General features: G+C 44.3%; 1 protein-coding gene across 4 annotated transcripts in view; it reads left to right on the top strand.

The window, feature by feature from the left end:
- Window positions 1-6,563: 6,563 nt before the first annotated feature.
- Window positions 6,564-14,778, top strand: part of NEDD4L (NEDD4 like E3 ubiquitin protein ligase) — a 285,795-nt gene continuing 277,580 nt past the window's right edge. For 3 of the 4 annotated variants that reach the window (XM_084888492.1, XM_084888493.1, XM_084888494.1), the window contains exon 1: window positions 6,777-6,957. In XM_084888492.1, the coding sequence (XP_084744618.1) occupies window positions 6,910-6,957 (48 nt within the window). In that variant the 5' untranslated portion in view covers window positions 6,777-6,909. Of the gene's footprint in view, window positions 6,958-14,778 lie in introns of all 4 variants that reach the window. The other variant, XM_084888495.1, reaches the window with a different exon arrangement.

Genomic DNA, 14,778 nt, shown 5'->3' on the forward strand with positions numbered 1-14,778 from the left:
AAGAGGCGGCAAAACTTGCAAAGCCAATCTTATGATCTCTGTTTTGAACTGGCCACACTGCTACTTCTGCTCATGTGCCACTGAACAATGTAAGTTACATGGTCAAGTGCAATATCACGGGGCAGGAACATTTATTCGTCCTGGAGGTGAGGAAGTGAATAATGGCTAAAGAGTAAGACAGTGTACCACACCCCTGCACCCTGAAAAAGCTGACACCAAAGAACAATGCAGTAAGCAGCAAGTAAATGCTACATGAGCACTAAAATTGAGGGGAGATTGAACTTGAGGCTTCTGTATCAAATTGAGGAAAGAATGAAGAGAGGGAATATATAAAATGGAGACATTTTAACCAAACTGCTAAAATCATTAGCATTATGAAGGTTGAGGCATAAGGAAAGACTATTCTTGTTCTAACTAGCCTAAAAATAAACTTTTTTGAACTTTGCGGTTTCATGTCATTGCCTGGATATACACTGAGTGGCCAGATTATTATGATATCTGAACGCATAATAATCTGGCCACTCAGTGTGTGTGTGTGTGTGTGTGTGTGTGTGTGTGTGTGTGTGTGTATTAGATGCCTGGTGGTGCATGAATTTGTGCATGAGTGGGGTCCAGACAGCCCGGCCAGGGAGAGGGGATATGGGTGGGTTGGCCAGCCTTCCAAAATAAGAACTCAAAACTTTTCTTTTTTCTTTGAAACACTTCTGAGTTTTTTTTGTAGCTGTGTAATCAGTTTGCAAACCCTAAGACCCTTGGATAAAGCTTTAATTTATTTCTAGCCAAAGTCACCAGACTCTTTCAGTCAATTCAATAAAACCTAGACTCTCAAATGGGGTTATGTGGTCCCAGGAGCAAACACAAATCCACTTGGGGTTTTCATAGACTAAGAGTAACCAAATTAGATTACAACCAAATGAATTTATAACAAAAGCTCATGGAATGAAGTCCCTATAAGCAAGAGTTAGCAGAAACAATGGAAGACACAATCTAGACTTTTAGATGTTATAATTAGCAAAATATAAAACAGTTATGAGATGTTTAAAGAAATAAAAGTTGGAAATGCAAACTAAGAAACTAGCAAGAATGATGAGGCTAAATACAGAGAACAAACTGAATTACCAGATGGGAGGGGTTGGAGGGACTCAGTGAAAGAGGGATTAAGACGTATAAATCGATAGCTACAAAATAGTCATGGGGATGTAAAGTACAGTATAGGGAATATGGTCAATAATATTGTAATCATTATTGGCCATATGGGTACTGGGTTTATGAGGGGGTCACTTCATAAATTATATAAATGGCTAACCATGATGCTGCACACCTGAAATTATTATAAAATAGTATTGAATGTCATCAGTATTGAAAAAAAAAGGATGAGGCTAATTTGAAAAAGTGAAATGGAACTTTTATATATAAAAGTATTGTTGAATAAAAACTCAATTGATTAATTCAAAAGACAATTAGATTCATTGAAACAGTTACTTAGCAAAGTGGGAGATCTAAAAAAATCACTCAGAATGCAGCACAGACACACAAGGATATGGAATATGTTAAAAAGGTTGAGATATATTGATAATAGAATGCGAAGGCTTTTATGTGATTAATAGAATCCCAGGACAGAATGGAGAAAGGGCAGTATTTTAAGAGACTAGAACTGAGCATTTTCCAGAATAAAATATAAAAATCCACATGTAGCCAAAACTGGTTTGGCTCAGTGGATAGAGTGTCGGTCTGTGGACTGAAAGGTCCCAGGTTCGATTCCCGTCAGTGGCATGTACAATACATTGGTTGCGGACACATCCCTGGTAGGGAGTGTGCAGGAGGCAGCTGGTCAATGTTTCTTGCTCATCGACATTTCTAGCTCTCTATTCCTCTCTCTTCCTCTCTGTGGGAAATCAATAATAATAAAATATATATATATATATATATATATATATATATATATATATATATATAAAATCCACATGTAGACTCTCTTTGAAACACTTATAGTACAAAGTATATTAGGATAAGTAAAAAGAAATCCACATATAGACAAATTGTAGGAAGTTTAACATATAAGCATACCAAGAACAAAAAGCAACAACCTTCAAAAGAACAGTAATCAGGCTAAGGGCTGCCCATTCATTATCAACAATAGAAGTCAGAAATCAGAGTAGCACCTTCAAAGTGCTGGGGATAAGACAATCATTTTATCTGAGACTAGAGACCTGGTGCATGAAATTTGGCCAGTGATCAGGGCTGATCAGGGCCTTCTGGCTGCCAGCAGGGGCCTCCCTTCATTTCACACCACCCCCTGGTGGTCAGTCAATCAAACTCCTGAGGGGACACTTTGCATATTAGGCTTTTATATATATTTAGATAACACTATTGAGTAGTTTTTCCTAAGGGTTGTCCTGTCCCCCAGCAACCCAAAAATAAACCGATTTTTATAAACCTAAGACTTCAGATGGTAAGGGTGGGTAAAAACCAGACTCTAGTCACATTAAGAACATTTATTTACATCTTCCACATTCCACAACAGCTTAGAGTCTGATTCTAATATATAATTTTCCCCATCTTTCATGGATGAGGATAGATATTTTTAGATAAACAAAAACTGAGAGTTTATCACAAATGGACCTTTATTAAAGGAATTAAAGAGGACGTCCTTCAAGAAAAAGGGAAGTGATTCCAAAGGAATGCCTAAGAAGCAAAAAGAACTCCTTAACCACAAAACATATTAGTAAAGCTAAAAAAAAAAAAAAATTGTATAATATAAAAAGAATATCTAATTTGTTGGTTTAAAAAAGGACAGAATGAAACTAGAATACCATAGAAGTAATACCATGGCAAGAGTTGATCAAAACAGAGTTTTAAACTTGTACTGATCAGATGGGGGATTAAGATATTAACTCTTGATCTGTTAAGTTAGGCATGCATGTAAAATATGAAAAGTAAACAGTAAAAGAATAGAAATGCAGTGATTAACCAGGAGAGGGGAACGTACAAAGTAATAAGAAAACAAAGACTAACAATAGTACAACTCAATAAAAAGACACATTGAAATGTAAGAAGAAAAAAAGCATACAGTAAAAATGTGGAAGCAAATTCAGGTATTTCAGAAATATTAATGAATTAAAAAAGAAAAAAAGAAAAAGGAAATAGCCAGTGAAGCCAGTTAAAAGGCAGGTATTTTTGTCAGATTGGTTAAAATAAGAATCATCCATCTGTATCTCAGACAATATTCTTTTTTTGAGTGCTAGAATGAATAGCACATAGGTGTTCCAAGTGTGTTTCTTTAAAAGCTCAGCTATTTAAATAGAAAAAAGATTAGCTATTTACAAGTCATTCTTTGCTACCCACCTCTATTCTTGTCGAACGTCTGAAGCCTGGGCTTATTTCCTTATGTAATCCTAAACACCTTAAACTTGTGAGATCTCTTTATGCATCAGTGAATGCTGCTAAGTAACAGGATGACACCAGTTTTTACAGGTGCATGGCCATCTTCATAATGCCTGCTTCATGATTTCTTTCTAAAGGAAAATCACCAAAAATGGAAGAGAAAAATCTAGTGTCATTTATATGACACAGGCAAATATGTGACACTATGTATTATTCAGCCTTGGGTACTTCTCAGACTTGATTCAGATATACTTTGCCAGCCCAACTCAAGGATTTGCAAAGAGGCTTAGCACTGCAATGTTCCCCGTGTGTGATTACCTTTGTACTTTAAAATTGTTCTTGCTAGCTTTTTAGTTCTGACGACTCAAGTGAAGAACATTTACCAAACACCCACGGTATCAAATCCTTATAAGATGTTGAAGGCAGCCTCCCGAGGGGACAAACAGAACACATTCTACAGAACAATCTACATGTTAGGCTCTATGTAATTGCTGGGGAGAGTACTCTAAACTGATTGGAGGATGGAACAACAGTTATGCTTTGGATAAGACTGCTGAGTAGTTTCTCTTAAGGGTTGTCCTCACTGCCCTCCCCCAATAAACTACATTCCTAACCTGAGACTTCAGAGTGATAGGGGGGTGGGTAAAACTGATCCATGATGCTAGACATATTAAATATATTTGTTAGCATTCTACCTTATTTCACAAAGGATTCGAATATGGTTGTAATATGCAATTTCCTCTAAATTAAAAAGCATTAAAAAAAAATCAGGATCCTGGAAACTAGGTAAAGAATAGGAACAGAAGTGTAGGTCAGAGATCCCTCAATTTTGCTGGTGAGCATGGAAAACTGATGCCCCTGTGGCAACCTCGCACCAATTAAATCTGAGTGTGGGAGGCAGAGAGAAGTAGTTTCAAAGATCCCCCGGTGTTCCTACATGAAGCAAATTTTGGTAACCACGGGCCAAAGCTGCCAATCTCAGCCTTGTGTGCATGTTAGCACTTCCTGGGAAGATCCCGAAATTACGGATGCTCGTGTCCCTAGCCTGAACCAATGAGATCATAGTCTCTCCTGCTGGCAGCCAGACCCGTGGTCATTTTAAAGCTCCCCAGATGATGACAATGTGCAACCAGGACAGAGAACATTGTACTGGGAGAAAGCTGGCACATAATTACACAGGGGGTTGATTTTTTTTTTTTTTATGGGTTCTTTTTATAACTTCAGGCCATAAAATTGGTCCCAAGTTTCCTGGTGGCCAAAGTAACTAGCAAAACACAATCAGTTGAATAATTCTTGTCATCCATAATGCTAAACCTTATCTGTTCCTTGGAAGAAAGCTTTTTCTCACAGGCCTGAAATATGTCTTGACTCTTCTTATAGGGGCTTTTGAATGATATTATGGATCACAAAGTTTATAAACCAACGTTTACAAAGACAGATGGCAAGTTACGTATTGTAGTTCCTCATAATCATTCCTCAGGGAGAGCCATGGACATGCCCCTGGAGTGCAGGCAGACGCAGACTGTTGGGGTGGGAACCAGAGGAGGGGAGCAGTAAGGATGCAGAGAGGAGGGAGAGAGGAAGCATGACCCACCCTCTTTAGTTCCCGGGTCACATCTGGCCTCACCCAAGGGGAAAGCCTGGAACTGTACTTCCAAGTATAGGAGTGGTGTCCTGTGTAATTAGAAACTGTAATTTTCTTTAGAAAAACCTAAGTATCTATTGCTCCCCCAGCATCATATAAACTGTACAAAGCTTGACAAAGGCCTGGCTAGGGAGGGTACAGAAGCAGAGATTTCCATTTGGCCAGGAAAAATGAACAGAGACCAGTCTTTTTAAGTGCATCCTGATAAAGAGGATTTTTTTTTCTTCACAGTTGGGCTTCTTTATTTAAGTACTCTTTATTTAATGGCTCACGATTTATAGAAGGTTTCTGAGAAGGGTGTTGACTGCATGGGGCTGAGTGTCCAAAAGAAACCCATTATATGGCACATGTTTTAAACCGCAGTAATGTCCTTGGGAAGCCAAGGAGAGCTTAAATTCTCTTGCAAACAATCTAGGAGGGTCATCCAGAAGACACCGTGTAAACTTGGTGGGATTGGCCCAGAGGATTCTTTGGATCCCATGTGTGTTCTCCAGAAACTTACCTGCGTGAAAATCCTAAACGTACTCAGTTAATATCCAAGGAGACACTTGGATGTTCTATTTTCAAAGTCAAATAGCACATTTGGCTTATTTACTTCTTGTACTCAAAACTGCATTTCACATCTAAATTTAACAAAGTTCTTCCTGAAAAAAAGTCGAGTGATGAATTTCTTTCACTTACTTAAAGCTGTCGCTGGCATTCCCATCAATCTGAAGGACTAAATGAAATGCTGGCTAGAGAAACAGTAGCTGGGCTGTGGAGAGAATCTTACTAATTAATAAGACATCTTAATAATGGTTTGCATAGGCTGAAAATCATCTAAAAACTTGAGTTTGCTATTTCACGTGCGGCTCACAGGTAAGCTGCCTTTGATTCAAAGAACTACGCTGTTTGCTGTTTTCCAGGGGGTGGGTGTGCACTCCGAATGGGTGCTGTGCTGGTTTTGTTCCCGGTGAGGCTGACACAGGCAGTGGCGACTCGCGGCCACACCGGGGCAGCCTTTCCCTGGCTGGCGGCCGGGGGGCCGGGCGGACTGGCTCCCAGGAGCTGACAATGCAGCGGAGTCCAGCCTGCTGGGGCTGCCCGTCCTTTAAAAGGGGTCTACAAACACCCATCTGTCCCCCCCTGAACCATTACCGCAAGCTCAAGGCTCCTGATTAAAAGGCCACGGGAAGATGAATGGACTGAGTGTTGCGTGTTTCTTGTAGCTCTGCCTCCAGCGCCCCCACATGCCCAGCCCGCCCCCTCCCCAAAGCAGAGCGCGGGGGGAGGCTCCGGAGGAGCGCCCCGGGAGCGCCCCGGGAGGCCGGCGGGCCGGGTGCGAGGAGCGTGGGGGCCGAACTCACCGCCCCCGCCGCCCGCGGCCCGCCGCCCAGCAGGCCTGTGATTGGCTTGGGGGCGAGTGTGCCCGCCCCGGCGAGGAGGGGGGTCCCCGCCGGGCGTCGGGTGGGAGGAGGCGGAGGAGGGGGCGGAAAGAGCGGGGGCCGGGAGAGAGCGAGCGAGCGGGCGAGGGGGCGGGCGAGCCAGGAGGAGGGAGGGAGAGAAGGAGGCGCGGGCCGCGGGGAAGGAAAGCCCGGCGGGCTCCGCGCCGCCGCCGCCGCCGCCGCCGCCGCCGCCGCGCGCAGGGAGAGGCGCCGGGGCCGCCGGCCGCTGCTCCGCGCTCCGGGACCGCCCGCTGCACCGCAGCCTTCCGGGAGGAAGCGGCGCCGGCCCAGCCCCGGTCCCGCTCGGGCTTCCTCACCTGCGGCGGGGGCGCGTGCAGGGCCGGGTGTGCGGGGCCGGCGAGCTCCGGAGGGAAGAGGAGGGCACCCTCGGCCGCCCGCGCCGCAGCCCAGCCGCCCGCCCGGGAGAGCCCCCGACCCGTGCGGGGCGCCGGCTCCATGGCGACCGGGCTCGGGGAGCCGGTGTACGGACTTTCAGAAGACGAGGTGAGCGGCTTTCTCTTCCTTCCCTGCCGGGACTCCCCGGGGAATTCCTGCCCCGCGCCGGCAGCGGATGGGGACCCCCGGGGTGCGCGTGGCCCGCGGCTGCAGGGCTTGCCCCGAACACGCGAGCGCCCCGGAGTGGGGTCCCGGGGGGCTGGGCTCAGCCCTTCCGCCCGGCGCCCCCTCCCCCCGCCAGGCTCATTGTTTGTAAATAAAGCGGCGCGGCGCCCTCGGAGCCGGTTCACCGGCCGCGGTCGGTCCGGCGTTCAGGGAGGAGGAGGCTCGTGCGCCTCTGCCCGCGCGGTGCCCCCTCTCTCCCGGCCGCGGCCCCCCGGGCTGTTGGGCAACTTTCCACCTCTCTCCGCCGCAGCCGGGGAGCCCGTGACGTGTGTCACGTCTGGGGGGAGGAGAGGGCTGGGGACCCCGGGCCCGGAGGAACCTGGATCGTCTCTCCCTGGAACTTTCATTGTGTCCGCGAGTGTTCTGCTGCGTGTGCGCGCGGAGCTGTGTCTGCCCTGTCTTGCAGGGTCTAGAGCCCGGAGTGTGGGTTTTGGGGTCTCTTTGGGGTGGTGGTGGGGGAGGAGGTCTAGGATGGTGGCAGGTGCTCCTGGAAACTTGGAGGAAGCTTGCAGCTCTGCCATCCCCCCCCCCCCCCCCACCTCTCCCAAGGATCAAAGCCTGGCACCTCCGGGACTGGTGGAAAATCGAAAGCTCCATCGATCTCTTTTATTAATAAAGCGAATGAAATAAGCCCCGCCCCTAAGGCTGTCGGTTTCACTGGGAAGGGCTTTGTTTTTCACCCTCTCTTCTCGCGCTTTCCCACTCCCCTTTTTGAAAGGATCCCACCGAATCCCCGCTGACCCCCCTCCGGCCCAGCCACGCTCCGCTCTCATTGGTGCGCTGCTCTGCCCAAAAGGGGGGTGGGCGGCCCGTGGCCGGCGCGGCTTGACAGGCAGGCTGGATGGAGCAGGCAGGTAGGAGGGGTTTGCCTTTGGGCCGGTAGGCGCTCAGGTCTGGCGCCCCCTCCGAGAGGTGAATGTACAACCCGTGAAGCATTACTCAGCAGGGAGGTATTTCCTATCCTGGTGGTGCATTTCATGAAAAGTTGATGCCTGGAAATTCAAGGATTTCTCTTCTCCTCCTCCCTTCTTTCTTTGCTGAGGTCCCCTCTTCCTCTCGTAATGGGGGCCGGCGTTAACGAAAAGGGTATTATCTGACACATACCCACGTTATGGCTTCTCTCCAGCTTTCCAATCTCTGGTACGGTGTGTGTGTGTGTGTGTGTGTGAGTGTGAGTGTGTGTGTGTGTGCGCGCGCTATGTGTGTAATGGACTAGGTAATTTAGGGTGGGGAGGGTGTTTGGGGTGTGACTTTTCCCCCCCTCCCTTAACGGTCCAAGGGAAAGCATGCGGTGGTATTTTATCAAAGAATGATCACAATGCAAATAATGTGTGATTTACATTTTGATTATTTTGTGCTGTGCTCGTGTAAAGTCATTTCCCTGTTGTGTGTGTGTGTGTGTGTGTGTGTGTGTGTGTGCAGGTACTTGGGGATGGGTGAAAAGTAATATTGTTTCATTCGCTCAGGGGCTTTTCTCTCTCTGGCTTCTTTCCCCTTTGAATAGCTTTCTCTTTCCTTCTATACTTCCCCATTTAATTAGGGGCAGCAGAGGGCAGGCAGTGAGCTTCCCGAAAGGTGCAGAGACGCAGACATTCCTAAACAAAGAGCGTGAGGTATTGTGGACCACGGAGACAGCTGCCTTGCTTCATAGGTCTTTCAAAAAATCACATGATTATTTTTAACAGCTCCCTGAAAAAAAAATGTGCAAGTGTTTTTGGGAAATGCAATTGGTTAAGTGAATCACATGCATGTCACTGTTGTTTGGCCTTTGTTTACAATGAACCTCCCTAGAGTGCATCTTGCCACTCTTGTCTGGATGAGTTCATAAAGACTGAAGATCTTAGCTGGCATCTAGTATGTGAGTAAAGGATGGAATATAAAGAGGATCTGTGTGTGTGTGTGTGTAATGTGTATGACTGGGTTCACTCCTGTATGCTGCTGGAGGGGTATTGGGCTGTACGGGGTGATGAAGACATTTTATTGATTGAGTGATGGCCATGTTGCTGGTACTGTTTAGCTCCTCACACATTGCATTACAAAAGACAAGTCACACCTGTATTTCTTTTTCAGCTTCTACCAGTGAAAAATAAGGCAGGGCTGTTTTGATGATTTCATATTTCTGTAGTATTTGCTTTTTAAATTAATTTTCTTTCTTTATTGATTAAGGTATTACAATGTGTCCTCATCCCTCCATTACCTCCTCCCAGTGGTGTTTGCTTTTTATGGGAGGTGTCAGGCTGTCAGGTTGCCCTTGGTAAATCAGGGAATGCCTTCAGAGACTGTTCACAACACATTGTTGAATTTGCATAGCTTGTTTCACCTCCCGGAATTAACCTATGTAAGGAAACACGTGGGAGATTTTAACCGGCTCTTTAAGTAGGATGCCAGGTAACCAATGGCAGGCTTGTTTCCCAGGGCATGTGAAATATGGATGCGCTTCGGTTCACACACTTGGTGTGCTGCAGAGCATCACACGCCGAGATACTTTGATTGCTACAGAAAAGAGCCACCTTGAAACCTCTTACCAAAGTAGGCATCCATACTGACAGATTTTACATATTCACTGGAAGTTGATGAAAAGCGTTGTATTTGTGGAGAGCAATTAGTTCCATCCCGTCTCAGGAAGACTAGCTCTGAGTGCTGCTGCTGGTGAGGCGTTGCATTAACCCAGAAAACAAGGGATGCCAAGACAGAGGGCATTGTTTCTAGGTCTGCCCAGATGGTAGAGTGAAAGGGATTAAATGTGGGTTCTGCTTGTGTGAGAGCTGTTTATTTTTTGCTGTGCCTTTCTGCCTGACGTCCTTCTGGTGAAGTAGCGTTCATATTCACCCTGACTTAAATCGAATTATTCTAGGTAGCCAAATTTGAAATTGCCATCAGATGAAGTATTTTTGGTGTTGGAGAGATTAGCAAATTAACAATACTTCTTATTCAGGGCCCAGGATCAGATTTGGGTTGAAACCAGAAAAGTTTGGACTAGTTTCTGCATCTGGCTTGGTTCCTTGGTGGTGTTTTGTTTGAATTTTTGTTTTTATTTATTTTTTTGGCAGTCTGTAGCACATTTTGGCACAGTTGAATCATGACTGTTACTGTTAATCTTCTGAAGTCTTTTGTTACAACATTTTAGGTGTCCTTTATTGAAAAGATTTTTCTAGGGAGTGAAAGTTTGAATGACAGCTTTCTTATTAGATATGGCATTTGAAAGTTTTTTGGTGGTTAGAATGAGGCAAATGGCATAGAAATGAAGGCCAGGCTGACCTGGGATGGTTCTTTGCCAGTCTCCCTCCTCATTTTATACAAATATAAGGATAGCGGGCTAATGTTTCATATGCTTTCTCTACACCAGCACTGTCTTAAAGCCTTTATACATTTGCTGCCTCATTTAATTTTCATAAGATCCCTGTGAGGCGTGCTCTTATTTACAGACTAGTAGCCCAGTGCATGAATCTGTGTGCCAGGAGTACCCTGACGCCTTCCAAGAGCTCTCCTCCTGCTGCCGGCCCTCCTGTAGTTCCCCTCGCCCCTCCCCCGCCCCTCCTCATAGTTTGCTGCCCTGCCCTCTCCTGTAGCTCTCTGCCCCACCCTCCTGCTAATCCGTGATCTGGTAGGTTGTGACTGGGTAGGTCGTGAGGACCATTTGCATATTACATCTTTTTAAAAAAAAATACATTTTATTGGTTTTTTTACAGAGAGGAAGGAAGAGGGATAGAGAGCCAGAAACATTGATGAGAGAGAAACACCGATAAGCTGCCTCCTGCACACCCCCCACTGAGGATGAGCCCGCAACCAACATACATGCCCTTGACTGGAATCGAACCTGGGACTGTTCAGTCCGCAGGTTGACGCTCTTTCCACTGAGCCAAACCGGTTTCTGTGTATATTACATCTTTATTATATAGGATAGGATGAGGAATGGTGTCAGGATTTGAACCTAGTTCTGTTGAGTCCACAGCCCTAGTTTATAACATGCTCCCTTTCTTCCAAGTATCTTGAAAGGTCTTCATGGCTAGATTAACCAGGATAACATAAGGTAGAGATAAATGTCAGTGGTTGTAAACACTTAATCAGGAGCTCGGTTTAGTATGGTCTCCATAGTGTTTTAAAGCTTGGGAATTTTCATGGAAAATGGTAAAAATCTGACTTCACTGGAGCCTCGTTCTCACCTGGCAGCAAGCAGTGGGTCTGAACTGTGGCTGTGAGATGTGGCAGCCGTGCTGTGTAGTTGCCACGGAGTCCACTGCTCCCTGTTGTCTTGGGGGCCTCTTTGCTCGTGTGCTTATTGTAAACGCTTTTTAACAAACATTTAAGGTTGACGGTTGACATAGATAACCATATTTCCTTTAAAATGCTGTCAATTTTAAAGTGCACCATTATCTTATGGACCATTATGAAAAAAAAAAATTTGCTGTCAAACTGTGGTATACTGTTGCTTTTCTGAAGCATCTTTATTTCAGAGATGTTAAAACATGAAGCAAGGATGCTTCAGGATTCATGAATTACTCTAACTAGAAATGTGGGCTAACCCCGGGCCTTCAGTTTCAATACCCCAATCAGTCAACACTTTTCAGCCACCTGCTAGTCAGATTGCAGCTTTGCTGTCTGCGAAAATGGCTAGAATAAGGGCAATGCTCTTAGTCGGGCACAGCAGAGAAGAAATGGGGAGCCTGGTGGTCCGTGTGTGTGTTTTCAACAGATAACATGAGAAACCCTGCACACCATCCTTGCAGTTGTGGTTGCAAGATTGCGTTCAGAAATTCCAGTTTAGATATCATTGTGGATCTAAAGGTGGATGCTGAAGGCAGTTTTCTAGAGGACGGCAAGACTTGCCCACTCCAGTTCCAAGTGCCTGAGTCATACTTAGCTCTGCTGGTCGGTGTGCTCACATCACCAGGGAGCTTCTTAGAAAGTGGTTTCTGGATTCCGGGAGCCTCAATATGCTTGATATATAATCACATAGATATGAAGAATCTCAAGGAAGAAATGCTTTTCAAATGTGACATCATCACAGCAGTACTTTGGAGTTCCCTCTAACTTGCCTTTTGCATTCACTGAGAGAAGAAACTTGATGCTTATTGCTAATTTAATAACCTTTTTGTAATGTTCAGGTATTTAAATGACATAATAAAAACATGGTAGTAAATGACTGGTGGAAGAAACTAACTTCTCTTTGATAGACTGAGACCATATTAAAATTTTTATTTTGAGTTCAAAGTTCTGTTTAAACAGATTTTATTGCTGACTTTGGATTTTGGGTCTTAGATAAGTAGCAACAGTAAAAAGAGATCCCAATTTAAGAGTTTTTAAAGGGTTTTTTGATGCGGTAGGTCTTCGAATAAGTGTTTTTGTATTATGGATTTATTAATTGGTAATAAAACAAATTACACATTGAACTCTTGACAATCCAGGATTAAAGAGGATTAAGATAATATACAAGTTAACTATGTTGATAAGTATTAGAGTGGTAGGATTAATGAAGGGTGTGAGAAGTGTGACCAAATTTTACTTTGTTTTTATATTGTTTCTCTTCCAGATCACATATAAACAAATATTTCCTTTTCTGACTATAGGTGGCAATGTTTCTTCTGTTTACTGTTTAATGATGTTACTGTTGGCTTGGGAGTTGCTTGCTGGTGGAATATGGAGTTGAGGATAAAGAAACTGGATTTAGAAATTATTTTCCTACAAATTAAAAAAAGTCATTTATACAATAAAACCACCTAAAGTAATATTTCACATGGTGAGTAATATCAGGAATCATCTGTTTTCCAAGTTTTTTAGGGTTCCCCTTACCAAGGGCTTCTTAAAATTTGGGAGAAGGAGAGGCATTTGGATTTGGGGTAAAAAGCCCCCACACCATACAAACACACAAAGTCCTTTGGGGTTCTCATTCCTTTCTTCTTGGGTGTATAGGGACTTCTAAATAATTCTAGTTCTGCTGTGCACACCGTTCCATAATTACTGCCACCGACTCTGAGAAGGAAGTAATAATTACTGCTCTTGGGTATTTGACTGCTGGAGACAGTCTTGATTCCGCAGGCTAGACAGATCCTGGCTCAGGTTCTGGCAGAGAGACATGGGATAGATAGTGACCTTATTTCATGAATCCGTAGGATCTCCTTATAGTTGTAATGTTTTGTTCTGGACCCCCGAGTGGCCTGAATGCTGACTATTACTGTAATGCTTTCGGTGGCAAAAGCCATATTACATTAATGTGTCTGGGGTAACCAGCTTAAATTGATACTTTAGTCCACTTTTTGTCCCTGACTGCAGAGTCCTGCATTGATTCAGAGCTGGCACGTTTAATGCTGAGGGTATCAAATTTCCTCGCTGTCATCAACCTCAGTGTTTGGTGACTCCTTGGCAGGCCAGTGTCCACTGAGATTTTTGTATTCTTTCTATGCCTCCTAATAACCAAGAAAAAGCTGTTCTGAAGGTTGTTTTTTTGTTTTGTTTTTTGTTTTTTGCTTTTTTTAGTGTAAAATGCTGTGGCTGTGATGTGAGAGCCACCGGTGAAGATGGGACTTGGAAGGGCTTGTAGGGATGGTGGTCCCATGAAGGAGATGAACAAGTCCAGGAACTGACCCATTGCCGGTTAGGTTGGTATCCCATCCCCATGGCTTCCCAGGCACCTGAAGTGAAGTTTTTCTTTTAAAATATATTTTTTAAAACTTGATTTTAGAAAGAGAAGGAGGGAGAGGGCGAGAGAGATAGAATCATTGATGAGCTAAACATCAACATCAATTGGCTGCCCCCTGCACATCCCCTATTGGTAATTGAGCCCAAAACCCAGGCATGTGCCCTGACTGGGAATCAAACTGGTGATCTCCTAGTGTATGGGTTGATGCTCAGCCATTGAGCCACGTAGGCCAGGCTGAAGTGAAGTTTTGATGGATCACCTGCCTATCAGGTGGAGACTGTACACTGTTTACCTCTGTGTGTGATTGGGTAACTCCAGATGAGGAGGGGACATCGGTGCAGAGACAAGGGTCTGTATTGTACCTCCAAGTCTGGTCTTGCTTTTAGCACAATTTTCTATGTACATTTTGGCAACAGTGTTAGATATCACCAACATGAGGACTCTAGTGAAGACAACCTTAGGCCTTAGATAGTGTAGGAAGTGAAGATACTCTACTTATTGTTCCTGTTTAACTCAAGATGTTTGTGTTGAGTGGTTTTTTCTTTACCTTGTACGTTTTGTTTTGTTTTTATGCTGGAAGTCACTTTAGTCTGGTTTTTCAGAAAATGGAAGCAAACCTCAGCTATTTAGAGAATTACATTATTTAGTAAGCACTGAGTATTAAGTATTAATGAAAAAAAGTGTGTATGTGTATCCACTAAATTAAAAGTTCCCCATACTTATTGATCTCTCAACTACCTTTAGAATCCAAAGATGGGAATCTGCTGAAAATCTTGTGCTTGCTTTTCTACTATTTTGTTTTTAACTTTTTCTGTACAATATGTTTAATTTGTAGTTGACATTCAGTATCATTTTCTATTTCTTTCAGGTGATCAGCATAGTGGTTAGACATTTAAATAATTCATGGAGTGATCCCCCCATAAATCTAGTGATCCCCCCACCTGGCCCCATACATAGTACAGTATTATTGACTATTCCCTCTGCTGTATTTTACATCCCTGTGACTTATGCTTTCCTTCCCTAGTCTTCATTTTCTCTCCTTTAATAAGTGATTTACCTTTGGGTGT

The sequence above is a fragment of the Pipistrellus hanaki genome (assembly GCF_964339955.1).
Source record: "Pipistrellus hanaki genome assembly, chromosome: 6".
Lineage (NCBI taxonomy): Eukaryota > Metazoa > Chordata > Mammalia > Chiroptera > Vespertilionidae > Pipistrellus > Pipistrellus hanaki.